The 18,366-nt window shown below is 39.7% G+C and overlaps 1 protein-coding gene across 27 annotated transcripts in view; it reads right to left on the bottom strand.

Moving 5' to 3' along the window:
• Positions 1 to 18,366, bottom strand: part of PTK2 (protein tyrosine kinase 2) — a 164,160-nt gene that overhangs the window by 70,654 nt on the left and 75,140 nt on the right. For 23 of the 27 annotated variants that reach the window (XM_086466084.1, XM_086466085.1, XM_086466110.1 and 20 more), the window contains 5 exons: positions 15,959 to 16,013; positions 11,499 to 11,639; positions 10,722 to 10,799; positions 9,606 to 9,713; positions 8,217 to 8,334 (listed from right to left, as the gene is read on the bottom strand). In XM_086466084.1, coding sequence (XP_086322210.1) covers positions 8,217 to 8,334; positions 9,606 to 9,713; positions 10,722 to 10,799; positions 11,499 to 11,639; positions 15,959 to 16,013 — 500 coding nt within the window. The remainder of the gene's footprint in view (positions 1 to 8,216; positions 8,335 to 9,605; positions 9,714 to 10,721; positions 10,800 to 11,498; positions 11,640 to 15,958; positions 16,014 to 18,366) is intronic. The other 4 variants (XM_086466095.1, XM_086466102.1, XM_086466105.1 and 1 more) reach the window with 1 other exon arrangement.

Raw genomic sequence — 18,366 nt, 5'->3', positions numbered from 1 at the left:
GTTACAATTTTTTTGCTGTCTAAAGGTAGAACAACATCATTTGGCTCACCAACCTAGGTCTGTTTTGATCTGTCTGATGGGGGTGTTGAAACGGAAAATGCAGGGAAGAAGGGAAACAAGAAGCTTTGATTTGGATGGTGACCTAGAGCAGCTTGGCAAAGTGACTAGAGCAAGCACCTGAAACTGGAGGGCGAAGGAAGGACAGCAAGGTTATGCAACAAGCACAAGGTAAGAGATAAAAATATTGTGATAAATTAGGGTAAATTATACCTTTTGGGGAAGGAAACAAAAGGCAAAGATCCTTAGAAGTAGCGTGGAGTGACAAGTACGAGACCAAAGGCATGAAGGTGACAGCCTTGCAACAGAAGACTGGGGGGTTCATACCCCCAAAAAAGAGACTATAATGGGCACTAGAGGATTCGTACTGGATGGAACTGGACAAAAGACATCAAGCTTGGAGAAACAGGCAGAAGACTCCTGCCTGCTACTATGTAGGCCTCCCTAGGGTTGTGAAGAACTCAAAAGAACCTTCAATTCCACCCAATATCTACATCAGCTGTCAGTCATTACCTGCGAAAGCATCCCGTGTTCTAGCTTACATCAAGGAACTGCTACTGCTAGTTATTCCAACACTGCTCCTACATTCGGCAACTGATTTAATGGTTTAGATGTCGCTGATGGATCACAGACGTTACTGGTAAAACATACTTGCAGTCTGTTATTTTTAAAGGCTTAGAAAGTGACACGAACATACAAACCCCTCCATTAAAAGAACTTTATTAAATTGCACAGTTAACTTCACCATTCTGTATTCTTAAATCAAGATAACAGATGCACAATGAATAAGCAGCTATTCAAAATAACTTTCCTTGCTCTTTAATATGTAGCTCCATCACATATAAATGGCATGCTATTCAAACTGTATTCTAAAGATGGAATTTTGATTTCCTCTAGGGTTTTTTTTGTGTGTAGAGCACATCAGTATCATATCTGGAGACTTCAGAAACATCAGTGATTGATTTCATAACACTTGCAGGGCCACAATGCTTCATATGGTCAAAGTACTGACCTCAGCTGCAGATCAGATTGCTTCTCTCTCCTGCAAATGTAGATCCCAACCTCTTAAGAAAGTGAGAAATACCACAGATGGCAACTGCTAGAGCATGCTGAAGTCAATTACTACCTATCACAAAGAATTTAAGAGCTCTCCCTGCTAGGCAGTGTGGCTGCATGGTGGTGATCTCTAGCAATGAGATCTTTTACCAACAGTGGATGAGCCTAATTTAAGTTCTCCCTGGACAGCAACTGGACTACTTGCCAGGCAACTCTCCCCTTGAGCAGGGATGCCTCTCAATATTAAGAGATATTACTCGTTTAGCTTAAATAAGTGAGTTTTAAACATAATGAATCACTTAGAATTATAATGTTGTGTGATTTAGTACACTGTTTGCTTAGCTTTACTTATTTAGCATGCATAGTTAGATTTGCTGATGCCTTAGGCCACAAGCTGTGAATTTCCACTTAGATTACTGAACATACACCCACTTAGTCAAAATGGGGCCTCCAGAACCTGTGTAAATCAGACGATAAGGAGGCATTAAGGCTACAGCCATCAACAGCAGCTGAAACTAGACAAGATAACGGCCTGTCTGGAGACAGTGAAGTAATTCAACAAGAAGTCAAATGATGTCAGACCAGAATAATTTTTCAGACCCAATGAGGAACAAGAAGATCTCAGACCCAAATACTACTGTCGGATCAAAGTGTCACATGAGGGGGCAGGTGAAGAGTCTTAAGGGTGTAATTGCCCAGGGTTTTCTTTGTTCAGTTGGCTCCTCCTTCCCTTTTTTAGGACCCTTTGGGGGACTCCTTGCTGGAGGTGACCCTACTGCTGTACCACTCTATTAAATTATCTATTTTTATAAAATCCGGTGCCTGAGAGCCTGCTTCAGGAAACCTAGGATTTTAACTTCAGAATGAACTACCACTAGATGCCTGGATGAAAGGCAAGTGAATTGTGAGTAAACTTTGAAATATCAGCTAAATAATATAAAGGATTAAGTGAATACATATAACTCTTTGGCCATAAACACATACAATCCCTCAGCCACAAACACATATAACTCTTTAGACTTAAACCCTTGACCAAGTCTGGGACTAGGAGTGGATTTAGCTGCACCTAGACTTCTCTCTGAGGAGTTTAGAAAGCAAGGAGATCCATTCTGAACCTCATGACTCAATGGGAGGGTCCCTCTTACCTTTTCACATCTCCAAGATCTGTGCAAATCATTCCAAATTGATTCTAACTCGATCTTGTATATTTCCTTTGTGTAGTAACAGAGTGAACCTTACCAGCAAACTCTGTTAAGCCGCACTTTTACAAATTCTTTAAGTGACCTGAAATACACTATCCAAAAAAGATAGAATCCATCTTTCCAGAGTAGTATTAAATTTCCTTAACGATGAGAATCCCATTCTATTCCTGCAAGTCTCCACTTACTGAACTGCTTCCTATTGGTGCAAAATACAAAGCAAGAATGACAATAAAACACCTCTGTCACAATAAAATCCTGATTCCATCTTAGTAGTAAACCCACTCTAAACATTTTGTGAGATAAGGAGAATGTGAATAGAAGTGGTATTACACAGTTGAGGAGTAGTAGTATGATGTAGTTAACGGGTAGCGTGTGACAGAGGTGAAAGGAACTGAAGATGGCTGGAAAACAGGAAAGGAAATGACGGGGACGGACAGACAAAAGCAGAGACCCAAGTTAAATCAATGTTTGTTTCCAGATTGGTTGGAAAAGCAGACAGCATGCACAGGTCCAACACAACTGAAACGCTGTTTTATCTGATCATCTTCCTTTTCACTGTCCTTCGCCACATTCCACGGGGCAAGACTGATTTTGTTCTCATTAGCATTAGAGCAACACACTGTTATGCACCCAACAGAACTGGGCCCTTGTCTGCTGGGTTGATGGGAGTGTGGCAGGTGGACAACACACGCTCAGCCCTGGGGAGAAGGAAGGAGCTCATGGCACCGCTCTTAAGCCGCAATCGGACGTATGCATTGACTGGCTAAACAGAGAACATCCCCCTTCTGGCTGCTGGAGATGGGCGTCAAGTGGAGGGCCAGATATGGACAGGAAAAGTGGAAAAGTAAGCATATGTTAAAAAAAAAAAAAAAAAAAAAAAAAAAGAGGCCTCCAGAAATAAAACCCTACCATTAAGTAGTATTAGAGACACCTCTCCTTTCATAGGAGAAAATTCAAGAAAAATCCATCCGCATGGAACTACTGTTGAAATGGCGTATCAAAGCTGATCTTACAGACGCCTACGTGCTCTCTGGATACAAACTGCTCACTTCAGGCAGTGTTTCCCAAGTTGGTGCTCATCCATTTACAGCTTATATCCCAAATAAAATACAAAATATTCATTAGTATCCTTGTAGGTCTGAAGTCAAAATTTGTTACTAACAGCATCACAGTAAAAGCATATGTTGTTTTTCACAAGTTGAAACCCACAACATTTTGCCCAATTCTGTACTCAATTAAAAAAAATGGGAAATACATGATTGTACTGGGGTGTTGGTGCTCAGGTGTTGCCTCTGTGAGGGGCGGCCGGGGCTGTCCCGGGCCAGACACAGCCGGTCCCAGCCGGCTCCAGCGGCCCCACCGCAGGGCACAGCTGAGCCCCTCAGCCAAGCTGGGGGCGCCGGGGGGAAAAGAGGGTTCCGAAAGGGCCAAAGGCGGCCCGGGCAGAGGAGGGGGAAGCCGAGGAGGGAACAGCAGCAGAGGGAGCCCGAGGGCGGAGGAGGAGGAGGAGGAGGGCAGGAGGGGGTGCAGGCCCGGAGCAGGGCTCCCCTCCTGCAGCCCTGGCGAGACCCCGCCGGAGCAGAGCCCCCCCTGCAGCCCGGGGAGGGCCCCAGGCCGCAGCCGGGGGCTGTTTCCCGCCGGAGCTGCGGCCGTGGAGAGCCCGGGCGGGAGCAGGTTGTCCCTGAAGGGCTGCAGCCCGGGGAAGGGCCCGCGCTGGAGCAGGAGCCGTGGGAGGAGGGAGGAGCGGCCGAGAGGGGCTGCGAGGGACCGACCGCAACCCCTAGCCCCACCCCTGCACCCCTCGCGGGGAGGGGTCGGGTCAATTGGTAATAAAGCAATTTTCTTCCAGTCACTTCTGTCTTGCCCACGTTGGCAACTGTTAAGTGATCTCCCTGCCTTCACCTCGGCCCACGAATTTTCTCATCCTATTTTCTCCCCCTGGCGCTGAAAAGAGGGGCAGTGAGCGAGCAGCTGAGGTCAGCTGCTGGCCAGGGTAACCCATCTTTACGGCGCCCAACGTGGGGCTTCAAGAGTTGAAGGCAGCAACAGTAACTGAAAGAAGCAGTGGCCAAAACTCAGACTGGGGAATACCAGGGAGCGCAATAACTGTGGGGAGTCCGGATGCCGGTGTTGGGAATGTGTTGTCATAAAGTGTTGATGGGATGAGAGGATTTTATTCTGGATATACTGGGTTTTGGTTGGGTTTTTCTTTTGCTTTTGTGATTATCTTAGATTTTGATGTTGGGAATTTTTGTTGATGTCAGTGAAAGTGCTGAGGAACGCGAATTTTAACGATAATTATCAAGTGTGTGTGTCACAGAGGCAAGGGGTGGAATGGTGCAGAGGCAGCTCTGACCAGCACAGGGCAGCCCCTGGTCTGTGCCCACCCCTGCAACCTTGCTGCTACCAAAACCTTGGCACGTACACCCAGTACCTTCCACCACTCCTGTAACTGGTGGTTCCAGGAGACATGAACAGAACTCTCAAGTATCCTGATTTACCACAGTGTAAACTGTCCTCACCTGATTGAAATTATTGTGAAACCAAAATCAGTGAGGGAACAAATTAGTCAAAGTGATACCAGTATCGTAAGAATCAGAATACATGTTGCCATTCTATTCAAATGAAAAGAGTGCTCACGGTTAATTTGTGTGAAAACAGAAAACATTTCCTTGCAGAACTTTATGGATTATTTGATTTTTGTCTTTTGAAACTCAGAATTTTCATTTATCTCTAATCCTTTTAGACTTAAAGGGAATGTTTCAATGTAAAAGTCAGTTCTGGTATAAAGCAACGACAATCAGGTAACTGTTTCAGTCGCTCAGGTGTTTTTTTCCAGAGTCATCTTAACCTTTTGTAAGAGTTCTGACAATTTTGCATTACCTGTAAATCTTGAAGTGATTAATAGATATAAAATTCAGCTACTAGAGTTAAGACCACAGGAAAGCTACTTAGTGCATATTCCAATCAGTAAATAGCCACTCAGTATGAGTTTAAGTTTTTATTAGTTCCTTCATTTATGCTCTTTGCCTGTAAGAGTTAAGTGTGATAATGGAAACAGAAATATTAAGTTTAATGTTTTCACACTGGTCTAAAGGGACCTGTATACCAAAATATTTATGAAAAATGAAACAAATGGAATGGAAATATGCCAAATACTGTCCAGGTCAAACATTACCAAGTGCTCTCACCAAATTAAGAGAAACTGGATCATTAATGGAAAACAAAACAGAAAATATCACAAAAGCACAGGTTATTTTAGTAATCAAGAAGGATAATTTATGAAGAGACTTGTAATAAACATGTAAATTTACAACAAACAGGGAATGGGAAAGCTCAAAGAGGGGAGAAAACACATCTGTAGATCAAGAGCTGCTACGTGATTTGTTTCTGATGTGCCTTATATAATCAAAGCTCACTGAGGGAGCAAGCTGGGAATGCAGATCATGGTGGGGACAGCTCTTCTATGAAATGTTTAATTAATATGTTGAGTATTGCTATGAACTTCAAAAAAAGAAACCTCAGACAAAAGGACACCACAATTTATTTTAACTGGAGGGATTCTCTTCATGTTTGCATAAAGAGGAGTGTTCCCAAAGTGCTATATAATGTTCCTTTAACTCAATCACTGCTCATTTGCTCTATGTTAAAAAACACCAATGAGACTATCACAGAAAGAAACACACTCCATTAAACGTACTGATTTATTTTGCATTCATGCCTACCAGCAAACCCCAGTGCAAGGCACAGTTGCGCAACACAGAAGAATCAGAGATCTTGCCCTTCACAGAGCTTAGTGAACCTGGAAGATGTAACAGCTGAATGATAAGCAAGTCAGGTCAGAGGAAGCCAAGAATTAGAAAGAAAAAGTGCAAATAGAGTGGGTCAATTTTCATTGCCACCTGCAGCAGCAGTAAGTCAGGACTCACATGCTCTGCTGATTTTAGATGGCTGTTGCTCGTGTGCATCATGAAACAAGTAAGTATTGAAGAGGACATGGTGAATCCTGTAGAAGTTTTGACTAGAAGCTGCTCCCTTGCTTGGGCAAGAACAGCAGAGGACAGCAGAGCAGGGTTTGGCTGAGCAATGGAAACAACGTGACTGGAGCACAACCAGTGCCACAATGCACAGCACTGGAAGCTGGCAGGCTGGATAAACAGAGCTAAGACTTGATGAAGCCTTGACTGCCTGCGGTTGCTGTTGTGAATGACAGAACTGGAAATCATCAGGCAGTGGTATTTTGTGGAGTTAAGAGCATTTGTGTACAGGTAAGAAAAGAAAAGCCACTCAAGAAGCAGAGGAACAAGCTGGTAATAGCACTGGCAATGTAGCCTGGAGAGACTGAAAAACCACCAGTGCAGAAGTGGCAAGAACTGGACATGCTCCACATGTGTGCCTCTGAAGAGAAAGCAGAGGACCTGAGAACCAGGGGAGAGGTAATATGTTAAGATACAAAAAAGTTTTAAAAGCTCAACTTTGGCTACTGTGGTTCAGGCTGAAAAACAGCCAATCCGCTGGGCCTTAGAAGTGAATAATAAGGATTGTAACAAACCCCAAACCATGACTCTTCAGAAAAGAGGCGGCACAAAAGGCAATTGCTCATAGGTATAGACTGGTCAAGTGAAATGAAAATGTTGGTTTGTGATGCCGATTTTCTTTTTAGAACAATAAACTGGCATTATCGCTGATGCTAGCTTATCCTTTTGGTGTCCAGTTTCGGTGCCAACTGTTTATCATCACTGAGCTGCACATCATGTTGGCTAGAAGAGCCAAGTTTGTGCTGAGGAAAGATTTCCCTTTGTATGGAGATAAGGTTGTGTGACTGACATGAATTCTAACAAAGCTGCTTGTGTTGGAGCTACAGGTCAGTCACACATGGCAAGGGTCAGAAATAACAAACGAACATGCAAATTTAAGAATAATCTGAACAATTACTAAGTGCTGTCAGAACATCAAACACCCTACAATCACACTTCTTCACTGCTGAAGGACCAAGTTTCAGTTTGGGGCTTTTTTTCTGCCATGCACAGGTAGGATGCTATATATGGACTTGGGAAAGACCTGAGCTATCTTAATAATATTACCCTATCCGAACAACTACAGACCAGGGGTTAGTTTGTGTATGTTCTTGTATTACAAATAGGGAAGAAGGAAATAGTTTATTCATTATTTTAGAAACCAAAAAAGTTGGATGAGTAAAGATTAGGACAGGAGGACAGAAATTTCCATTCTTAAGCAGTTTTGTTTGGATGTTTTTCAGTAATTAAAGCTGCCTGAAATTAGAAAAAAATCTAATGAAATTTAAAATTCTCTCTTTAAAGCTAGGTGGAACTGCACGCTCGTCTTGCTGCTTCCAGCTTGTGGGTTGCTACAAAAGCAACTGATTAACACTACAAAATGCATCTCTGCTTTTTTTCTGTTTTATAAGACAAGCTCATGGGACTTGTCTCAAAGTTTCTGGTTTTTAAACAGAGACATTTTGAGTATCTTGTAGGGAGGCAGAAATTTTAAAAAATTGTCCCTAGTCAGAAACTTACCCAAATTCTAACCAACCTCTCTGAATTCCCACTTGTATATCAGGGAATCCCATTTTAAGGTAACACGTCCTTGTTAGGAGTGCCTTTAATTACAATCCACTTCTGCTATAGTTAAGTTTAGAATAGCGTAAAGCAGTGGTTACTGAAAACCAGTCTAAATTAAATTACCAACCATTAAGGAATTTTTGATGGAGTGACGTTAACTATCGTGTTTCTCATAACAAAAATACCTCATGGTTCCTCCCTGAAAGATAAGAGCCTCCAAGTGAGGATTTTACTGCTACCTTGTGTCTTCTATTCAAGTGCAAAATAATCTATCAGTAGATAGGAGTATGGCAACTACCAGAATGAAACACCTCCTTACCTTTCTGTGGCCTGATAATAAAAGATTGCGTCGCTCCATTCACCAGTCGGCAATATCCATCTATCAAGTCAGCCATATTCTCTGCAATGGTTAAGGACGGTGCTGTCACTGTCAGAGGCTACAGAAGGAAAAAAACAAGGCGCCAACAAAGAGGTATTATTGTAGTTGCAACCACTGCGCAGAACAGCTGCGTCATTGCATCAGAACTTTACACACACTTGCAGACAGTAAACAAAAAAATGCGGGTGAGCAAAGAACTACCAGATTCTTGCTTTACCTTTTAGGCAGCAAATTATAAACACAAGGTTCAGAAAGCACAACTGATAAAACTCTCCACCCAAACGTAATAGTAATCTGGGCTTATTAAGTGGCTTGCTAGCTAAACTTTCGGTCAACAACTGTTCATTAGAACTGCTAAGACATTTACGGCTGTAATTATGACAATTCTGAAGAAGCTGCTTATTCCTTAAAGCTCTTACAGGTGGTATCTTTTTTCCACCCTTTGGCACCAATTTATCCTTCGCCCTAAAAAGTAACCTTCCCAATTTCAAAAAACATAAAAATAATAATAATAAAAAAAAGATAGACAATGGAAAAAGAGATGAGACACATATAGACAAGCTATTAATTTTAATACCGCCAACATTCATCCCCTTCTGCACAAATCTGCCAACTTGCCCTCAATCCTGTTCTACCGCAGTGACTGTTTTCCAATGCACTGGACCAAGGAAAAGATTTCATTTCACTTCCAGCTCTGCCTCCATGTAATATAAGGGAACAAGGTTTCCCTCTTTCATATTTCCCCTTTTCGCAAAAGTGAAACTGCTCTGTTTCCTCTTTAGGATGTAGCATCATACACATCTGCAGGCTAATATTAAGTTGCATTTAAGGGCTAACATTTTTAAATTAAGTTGCTTCTACAAATATCAAAGTCTACAAGCACCAGATGCAAAACCTAAAACATGTCACGAGCTCTGAATCTATTTTAAAACCAAAAATATTTGAGTAGTATAATGATGACTGCTCACACTCAACTTCTTTTCCCCCTAAAGAACAAGAAAAATCAAACACTTGCAGAATGCTCAGAATGCAAAGCGCTGAACTACAGCGTGCTGGCTGTGACTACAGGAGGAGTGGGAGGAGTTGAACAGTAACTGCAGCCTTTGCACACATACATAGACAGGCCGTCCCCAGCTTAAACACGTGTGTACAGAAGTGAAGGATACATTTACTGTGTTATAATTACACTGACAGTAGAAGAATTCAGAATGAAGTTGCAGAACAAAAGTACAATATAGAGAATATCTTCAGTAAGATTAGCATGCTAAACTTAACTCCTTCCCAGGAAAACCGAAGCTAGTGAGTTTATTACAACTGCCAACATCATACCTCAGGTGCACCTGCTATCTTGAGTTGCAACATCCCTTTTCTGTCCTTGTCTTCACTGTTTGAATACTGAATCGTTTGCACTTGATTGAAGTCTGCTAGATGAGTTGGCTGCAGAAAGGCAACGGAAAAAGTGGGGGAAATGTCAAAATTACAGCAAAATTCTTTGCCTTTATTCCTGATGTTGCAAAAGCACATGTAGACCTTGATCTCTGAGTTATACTTGTAAAAAACTGTTCCTCTGTTTCCTTCTGCAGTTTTGTTAGGCTTTGGCTAACAACATATCCAGAGTATTTGCAAAATGAAACCAAGCACCAGGTTTGCCTACAGAGGTCACTGGTGAGTAACTCCAGGCACATGTTGAAGTACACAGTGAGAACAACTTCTTGGTGGTCAACACAGAAAAACTCAACAGGTTAACCACATGGAACCGGCACTCTCAGCATACTTAACACAGCTCCAGACTGCTGTAAAAGGGATGTTCTTAGCTGGCTCCTGATCACCAAACCTTTTCAGTAGCTCTGAATTAAATTTTAAAAGAAGCTGGACACAGACTCAACTTAAGACATGGCTGTAAAAGTCACAAACATTTTGCTAGAAGCACCTGTTTGAACCCAACCTCCTTGCACCATGGAGGTGTATACCAAATACTGTAACACAGTCGGTACCAGGTAACGAAAAGGCTGTTAAGGGTATGAAGGTAAAACAAATAAGCCAGCAATGACTACACAAACGCTAAACACTAACTGATTAAACAAGCTCTTCTTTTACGCATTCTCCCTAAGAAAGGGGAGAATAATTTAGAATAATTTGCACATTTCATTGTTAAAAAGCCACCACTAACGCTTCAAATTCCTTAAGTGAGCACTTCAGTGTGTACAAAAGCCAACAAAGTCAGTGCTAAGGCTGACACTGTCTCTCTACCTCTATCAATTGCATTTTCTCCGATCCCAAATCACGACTTATTATCTGAGTAACAGCTGTGTGTGCTGATTTCCCAGCTCTTCTGTGTTTAACTCAGAGATTAGACTTGTTGTTCCCCTTTGTGTGAAGTTCAGTTCACAACAGGTCACAGTTGTTAAGACAGTAACTGAGAAAAGAAAACAGAAATAGACTTACATTTGCACCCTTGTCTGTAAGGTAACTGATTCCTTCTTCTGGGCCAATTGCCAGTTCCACTGAAATAATCCAGCTTGACTTCAGAATCGAAGGAGAAAGACAGGGCAAAATTTCAATAGTAAGCCAAGACCTTGCTAGGGAACACTATTCTCCAATATTATAATTACAGTTTTTAGTAATTAACCTCTAGCAGCTTTTAAACTCTTCAAATAATTTAAAACAGAATTTAAAATCAAATAATTCTGTAAGTAGCATAACTCCACCTGACTGGATCCTGGGGATCCATGCTATTCAAAATGCATTTCCATGTTATCTTAGGTCTACACGAGAACTATGTATTTCCTGTATTTCCTCTTCTCTTCTCATGGACACTGATGTTCTAACTTCTACTTGAGTGTCTACTTTCTCAAAATCTGTTTTAAATTGGTAGATTTTAAAAGGCATTACAGCAAAATTTACAAACAGAAGAAGCTGAGAAGTCTCATTTTCTCAGGAAACCAGGTTAAAAATTGCTTGACTTTCACAAAGGAAGCACCAATAAAAACATTTAACAATGTACAGTTCTTACCCTACTAATGAATGGTGCTTTTTTAACAGTCAACTGAGAAAATTCTAAATAAAATCAATAAATATATTTTGTTGTTAATGAAATCCAAGGACTTGTCTCTACATCAAAACAGAACTAAGCAAGCAATTAGTTGCAGAATTAAGGAAAACCAATTAGAGACATAACCACAGCACCTATTCTGGTGACTGTTACATTCCTCCTCTACTTACACCAAGAGCACACTTGAAGCATTCCTTGTCAAATCTGTACACTGGAGAGAGGATCTCAAAGAATTTCAAAATACTTTCTTCTCTATTGAGGTTGGCAAACTGTCGAAATGTTTGTTGGATTAATTTCCGTAGTGTTTTGGCCTGTATATTAAAATGTTTTAAAATCAATTATTTTAAATCTGATCAGTGATGGTGCATTTTAAGAGTTTCAGTTGCTTAGTATCACTAACAGCTTCTTTATTAATGAGATGTAGACAATTCTCAAAAAAAAAAAGCAGCTTCAAAATGTAAGTAACACTTCTGCCCTCTAACTTCAGCTTGGGAACCAAATTATTTCTGCTACACATTACAGAGGGAATACCTAACTAATAATGATTTGAATCAATTCTAATAAAAGACAACACGTCGACCTCTGCAGGAACTATTTTTTCTAGGTTCCTTGTTTCTCCCACCTTCTTAACTATGTACCAATACAAAACCCAAGCAACCTACATCTTCATACAAGGTTTTAATCACCATTCTCTTATCTGGTAGTATATCAGCTGTAGCTGAATCTTAATCTCCGCACACATTATCTAAGACTATCCAGAGTATAGTGGAATCTTAAAGTCTGACAATACACAAAATGATAAAATTTAAATAGTAAATTAAAATTAATCTAAAAAATAAACCAAACATGTATATTAAACTATTTTAAATATATTTAATATACTTTTATTAACTGTTTTCAGGGTAGAAAGAGCAGCACAAATCATCCTTCCAACATCTGGGACAGATCAAGACACCTAATTATATATCCTGAAAAAACAATGCATGTAGAGGATACAAGTAGGCTTTCAAACAACTGCATTTAAAAAAAAAAAAAAACCAAAACAAACCACAAAAAAAACAAAAAAAGAAAAAAGGATAACTAAACTAAGACTTATGAAAAGTGAAGTATCTGCCTGCATATAAAGTATAATCCCTGGGAATGCTGCCACCCATATCATAATAAAAACAGAATCTGAGAAGCAATCTCTTTAACATGCCCCAAAACTGAAAAAGCAATCAAGAATCCTGAATAAAACCATCTGTTTCTAAACACTAGAATTCATCTAGACAAGAGTGCAGCACCTTCTCGTCATCTGCCCTGTCATAAGAGCCCAGGTATGCTCTGCAGAGCCAGGTGACCCACTGGTTTTTCATCACTGTTTACATCACATCACGCCAAAATGTCAAAACCCTAACACATCTGTTCTTTTTTCGCTTTGCCAAAGCTTGACCCATGTCTCAAGTGACTGAATCAGTTTAAAAAACCCAAGCAATACAAGTACCTTCCAACTAACAATGACAGAAGGCACATGCTTATTTTTGCAGTATGTCAAGGTTAAGGCAGGAATTACCATTGTTCCTCTACTAAAACATATCTGAATGTCCTATTATAACAGGATTAAAACTCTTCATTCTTTCGCATTACCTATAATAGCTTCAGGCACTACACAAATATAAACTTCCTTTCGTTGTCAGCACTTCCAGTCAGACTAGGCAGTCATTTTCAGTACGCCTTTCAACTTCAAATAGCCAGAAATTTTTAAAAGGAGTGTTCAGAAAGGAGTTACTCTAATAGCAGTGATCCAAGGGTGCTGCATATTCACATATAAAATGATGATCAGTTTTGCAATGACACATATATGGGCTGGAAAAAAACCCCCTCAGCTCAGCACATAAACTTTATGTTATAAAGTTTACAAAGAAATCTGCCGTTTTGTTGTCATTTCAAATTACTGTGTCTCTTTAGCAGAACCTTTTACTAGCTGTCAGGTAGATTACTACTCAACAGGCTGCAGATAATTGGGCAGGATAAAGAAAACTCCCTACTGCACCCAGAGCTGCCTCAGACTTCGTTAGGACTCAGACACACTAGACTAGACTAGACCTTTGTTTTTACAGGGAAAACAGACATTAAGGGAACCGAAGACCTTAGCCTTAACAGAACACCTGGCAAATACCAGGAGCAAGACACTACAAAAAGAAAAAAAAGATGCTTGCTCAAGTTGTCCCAAGTATTTCAGCCACTCCGTTGTTCAAAGATACTTTATTCTGCCCATGGTTTGTTCCCATGGCCTGTTTCAGCATCATCTTTGCTTCCATGCATAATGGCATATGTTGTTTGGCTCTTATAAGTCCACCAAGATGACTTGCTCTTCACTTTGAGATCATTAGTAAGGTGTAAACATAGAAAGTCAGTTACAACAACACACCTCTTCCATAACAGAAGCAAGCCATTTATGAGGAATATCTGCAAATGACAACTTCAAAAGGAAATGCACTGAAAATTTGCTCTTAAAACATCTCCTAAGAACAATGTGGGGTTTTTTTCTCCGCTTTAGCTCAAGGAATGCTCTAGTGCAACAGGGAAGACTCCAAATCTGCAAACTAACCACAACCTGATTTACATCCATTTCCCAGCATCCCTCCTGCCTTCCAGTTGTTGGTTTAGTGTAAGTAGTTTTCCCCCATGGTGTATGTATACTCGATACAGCTACACACAGAGAGCAGGGCTTAGCAGTCGTCATCTTCGAGGCACCATTTACGAAGCTAAACACAGGAAGGTTTCTTACTCTTTCATAGTGAAGTAATGAAAATACCCTGTTAACTCAGTAACTTCTCCTCTGTACTTGAATTAGGGTGACTTACTCTTTCTTGAACACCGATAAACAGAACTATTTGCAGCATGTATGAGATCTACCACATTGTCCAATGACTTTAATGTTTCCTCCCAGAGAAATCTCCCCTAGTCACCTCCTAGGACAGCACTTGCTTTCGTTTTCAACTTTACGTCTTACAGACACCCTGTGATCAGCTAATACATAGAAGTCTCTAAACCCCTCACTTCTTTTTTTTGTTATTTAATAAGCTCCTCAAATAAAGCTGAAATTTGTGGTTTTAAACTCTGTATATCACCTCACTGTTAAATATTTTGATTTTCATTTTTCCAGCCTTCTGGTCTCTTACAAATAGAGCAATATCCCCCGTATAGCTGGCATCTCCTAAATGTACGACATCAACAAATTTGATTCCCACTGCACTACACTCTAAGCTTTACCTCACTAACAGAGAGAAATAGTTAATTTTGTATTTCACAGCCATCAGGAGCCCTTCTTTGCCTGCCAGTTCAAAAACATTGGTCTTCACAAAGTGAAAGAGTCATTTAATCGTATGAACCAATCCTAGATTATTTTTAACAGGGAGTTAATTTTCATTAAAAAGCAGACATGTTTTTCTTTCCCGTGTTCTTCCTCTTCATATGTGCAACATTTTTTCATGTCTTTTCGAGGTTCTACTCAGCTTTACCTTCTGGCAATTCTTGCTGCTACTTTCTGTTATTCTCTCCATTTCATGATTTCTAAAGAGCAGTTTTCTTTGTTGGTCAGTTTTCTAGCTCCGCAATATCATTTTTGAGACAGTTATTCATTCTTTTACATCTGGAGCCTTTCACCACAATTTCTCCCATTAGCAGAGAATACAGTTTCAGATAATTGCTTAAATTAAAATGCAGAGGGATTACTTAAATCCACTTGACTTCATTAGCTTCTGATTTTCAAAAGTCTTTTGAAACAAAACCCTTCATGACAGACCTTTTCTCTTTATCCACTTAAATCACAACGTAGAAAATGTCTGTATCTGAAGTTGAATTCTATTATTTCTATAAAACCATCACTGCTTACCAAAACCAGCTCTAAAACACCGATTTATGATTTATACTTTCACATGTGAACAGTGAGAGATATTTTACCAGGACATTCGTATCAAGACAGCTATAGCTGTAAAAATACCTGGTGACCATTCTTAATCCCTCTTTTCAACACATGTCGAGAAAAATTTGCATTTTTTACTCTGGGAACACATGGACTTCAATGGAAGCGAGATTCAACTAACGTTTATAGTCTTAACTAGGAATTAACATAAGTGGAAATCACTGAAAATCTTCCTTGAATGAGTTGGATACAGTCTTGAGCAAGGAAGGCAGAATACGGTTTATTGAGTTGCCACTAAAAATATGCTGTTTTCTTGCATGTTCCCTTCCTCTTTCTCCAGAAGTCTCATTTATCTTTTAGGGGAAGGGAAAAAAAAAAAAAGAAAAAAAGAAAAAAAAAAAAGAAAAGGTTATTTGATACTAGAGGATGTGAGGACTTCTTCTGAACTTTTGTCCACAAGGTTTGAGAGGTAGAGGTACCTCTCTCACAGCAGCTCAGCAAGGCCACGTAAATCACTACTATCTTAGTTCTGCCAGTTGCACATCTGTACTACGGGGATTTATATCCTACCAATCTGATAGACAACTTTGATATTTTTTTCACCAAGACAGCACAACTGCACAGCAATCCCCTTACAACTATACAGTGAAAATGATAATGCAATTTTCAGATTTCTGACACCTGGTTTTTTAGGTAGTATACATTTGACTGAACTGTAATTACCTTCACTGAATCTAGTAGGCTCTTCGGAAAAAAACGTCTTAAACCAACATCTTTCCTGAAACAAAAAGACACACAGCATTAATATAAAAAACATTGTGCAATATTATATTGCTCTTTTTCAGGGTGGGGTTTGCTCTGTTTTGTTTTTCTTTTAACTAGCACATGCAACGTAGTAAATGATTTTCACAGTAAGGTCCTTGACAATCTCAGAGTATCAAACACAGGACCATTAAAATGCTAACCACAGCCCTCCACAGCAAGTGCAGGATAGCAGTATCTTCTAGCTTAAACTCGAAAAGGTATTGCATTTACAACAGGTACCTAGTGTGGAAAGTGTATTATGTGACACGTTGACTTGGGCACAGAGAGTTTTTGAGAATAAAACCTGTTCTATGTACACGTTGCAATAATTTAAATAATATTGAAAAAACCATTCATGCAGCATGTAGTCAGGTGAGAAGGGAACAACATGAAAATGGCAAATTCTAATAAGCATCTCTTCGAATTGAGTAGGAGATACAACATAAAGGAAAGGACTTCTCATGACATCACCTCAGTAAGCATCTTGACTGCCATTCCACTACTGTCTGACCCTCTGCAGCACTATAATTAAAGAGGTTTTTAAATTTCTTTTTTTTTATTTTAATTTTCCTCATATTGATCATCTACTCTTAAAATTCCGACCTTTTTCTTGCAATTAATCTCACCTTTTGCATCTGTAAATCAGGGTCCTAATGCTGTCCGTGAGCTTGGATTTTGCAAAACGAATTATATCAAGCTCATTTTGACACATATAAATAGGGTTGCAGCCCTGGTTTGAAACCCAGAGCCATAAGGATTAAATACTTTTGTGGCTCATGTGCTGCACCTAGCTTACGTCTGACATGTCACTAAAACTAAAACTTCGCTTCAAGAAAAAGATGCCCAAGAAGTTGCCGGAGATCTGTTAGTGCAGAAGATGATCGCTGTACAACCAGGTGTAACAAATGTTGCATGACCAACTAGTTGTATACAGTATTAGCAGAAAATTTGCATGAGAAAAGGAAAAACTAAGAGAAAAATGTAAACAGGAAAAGGACTTAGATCCTTGCCTCTTAAAGGTGTTAAGACTTCTTTCCTTTAAATTTAAGAGGTTACAACCTCTTTTAAGCAAACACCCTTATCTGCTTCTGAAATGATGAAAGCAAGCTTTCCACGACTGCATGCTTTGAACGTAAACAGAAATACATCTGGAATTCTTACATTTGGCAAAGTAAAGCAAAGCTGCTAGCGAGCCTGACATGTACAGTATATATCTACTGCTACCTAACGGCGCAAGAAAGCCAACAGTAAAGTCTGCATAAAAAGCTTACTCAAAATAATAAAACAGGGTATTTTTAAAGCTCTCTAGAGGCGAGTAAAATACAATTTCACAAAACACATTAAAAACATCCTCAACTAAGAGGAGCAGAATGTTCATGTGCAGCAGCGAACACTGGCATCTGTGCAATGACAGTAAGCTGAAAGATTACAGAACTTTCATAAATGTTAATTCCTTTGATGCATTTCTTCTCAAATGCAAATTATATGCCGTTTATCATCCCACACAGTTAAATAAATCTAACACACTATTACCATCTAAATAACATGCAAAGACATTTTGACAAGGAATATATTAGTTTAACATTAAGCATTTGAGAGAGAAATGGTGTTTTCAAAAATGAAGCACCCTACATCGCTCCAGTATTACTCATCTTAACAGCGCTGCAGCACACGGCTGCAACAATCTCATCCAATTCGTTATTAAAAGGAGTTGTTGAGTAGCCTTTTGTACAGATCTGCATGTAACCAATTCAGCAGAAATTCTTATGCAGAGTACAACATAACGCAACTCGATAACATTTGTTAATAAAGCACATCCCGTGTTTAAGAGATGGCAAATTTATTTACTGGAGGAGAACTTAACAGAAGAAGGATACAGATTTAATACCATGGTCAACAATAAACTAAGGGTACCTACAAATAAGAGAATAAGCATTGAAAATTGGAATATAGAGACAGTTTTAAACACACAACCCTACAAACTCCTTCCCTTCCCTCCTCAGCTGCACTGCGTGGGTGTAAATGGCCAACTCGGGATACACACCAACTCGCTCCTCCACATTAAGAACTCAGACATCTGTTTTCTGATTGCAGTAAGAGATAATTAGCAGCGAGATCCTGGTTCATACAGTTCTACTACATCTTTGTGTTCAACCTCATCTACTCCATCCTACTTGCAGGCTTAAATGTAAAAATTTTTTTTTTGATGTATAAACTTCAATAGCATTAATAAAATACCAACTACAGATAGATGGTACCACTTGTCATATAAATGATAAGCAGCTTTAGGCAACATATATCTTTATTTCTGTTTTTCATCTCAATTG

The sequence above is a fragment of the Leptosomus discolor genome, chromosome 5, assembly GCF_034619465.1.
Source record: "Leptosomus discolor isolate bLepDis1 chromosome 5, bLepDis1.hap2, whole genome shotgun sequence".
In the NCBI taxonomy this organism is placed as follows: Eukaryota; Metazoa; Chordata; class Aves; order Leptosomiformes; family Leptosomidae; genus Leptosomus; species Leptosomus discolor.
This window is presented reverse-complemented; position numbering and strand designations above follow the sequence as displayed.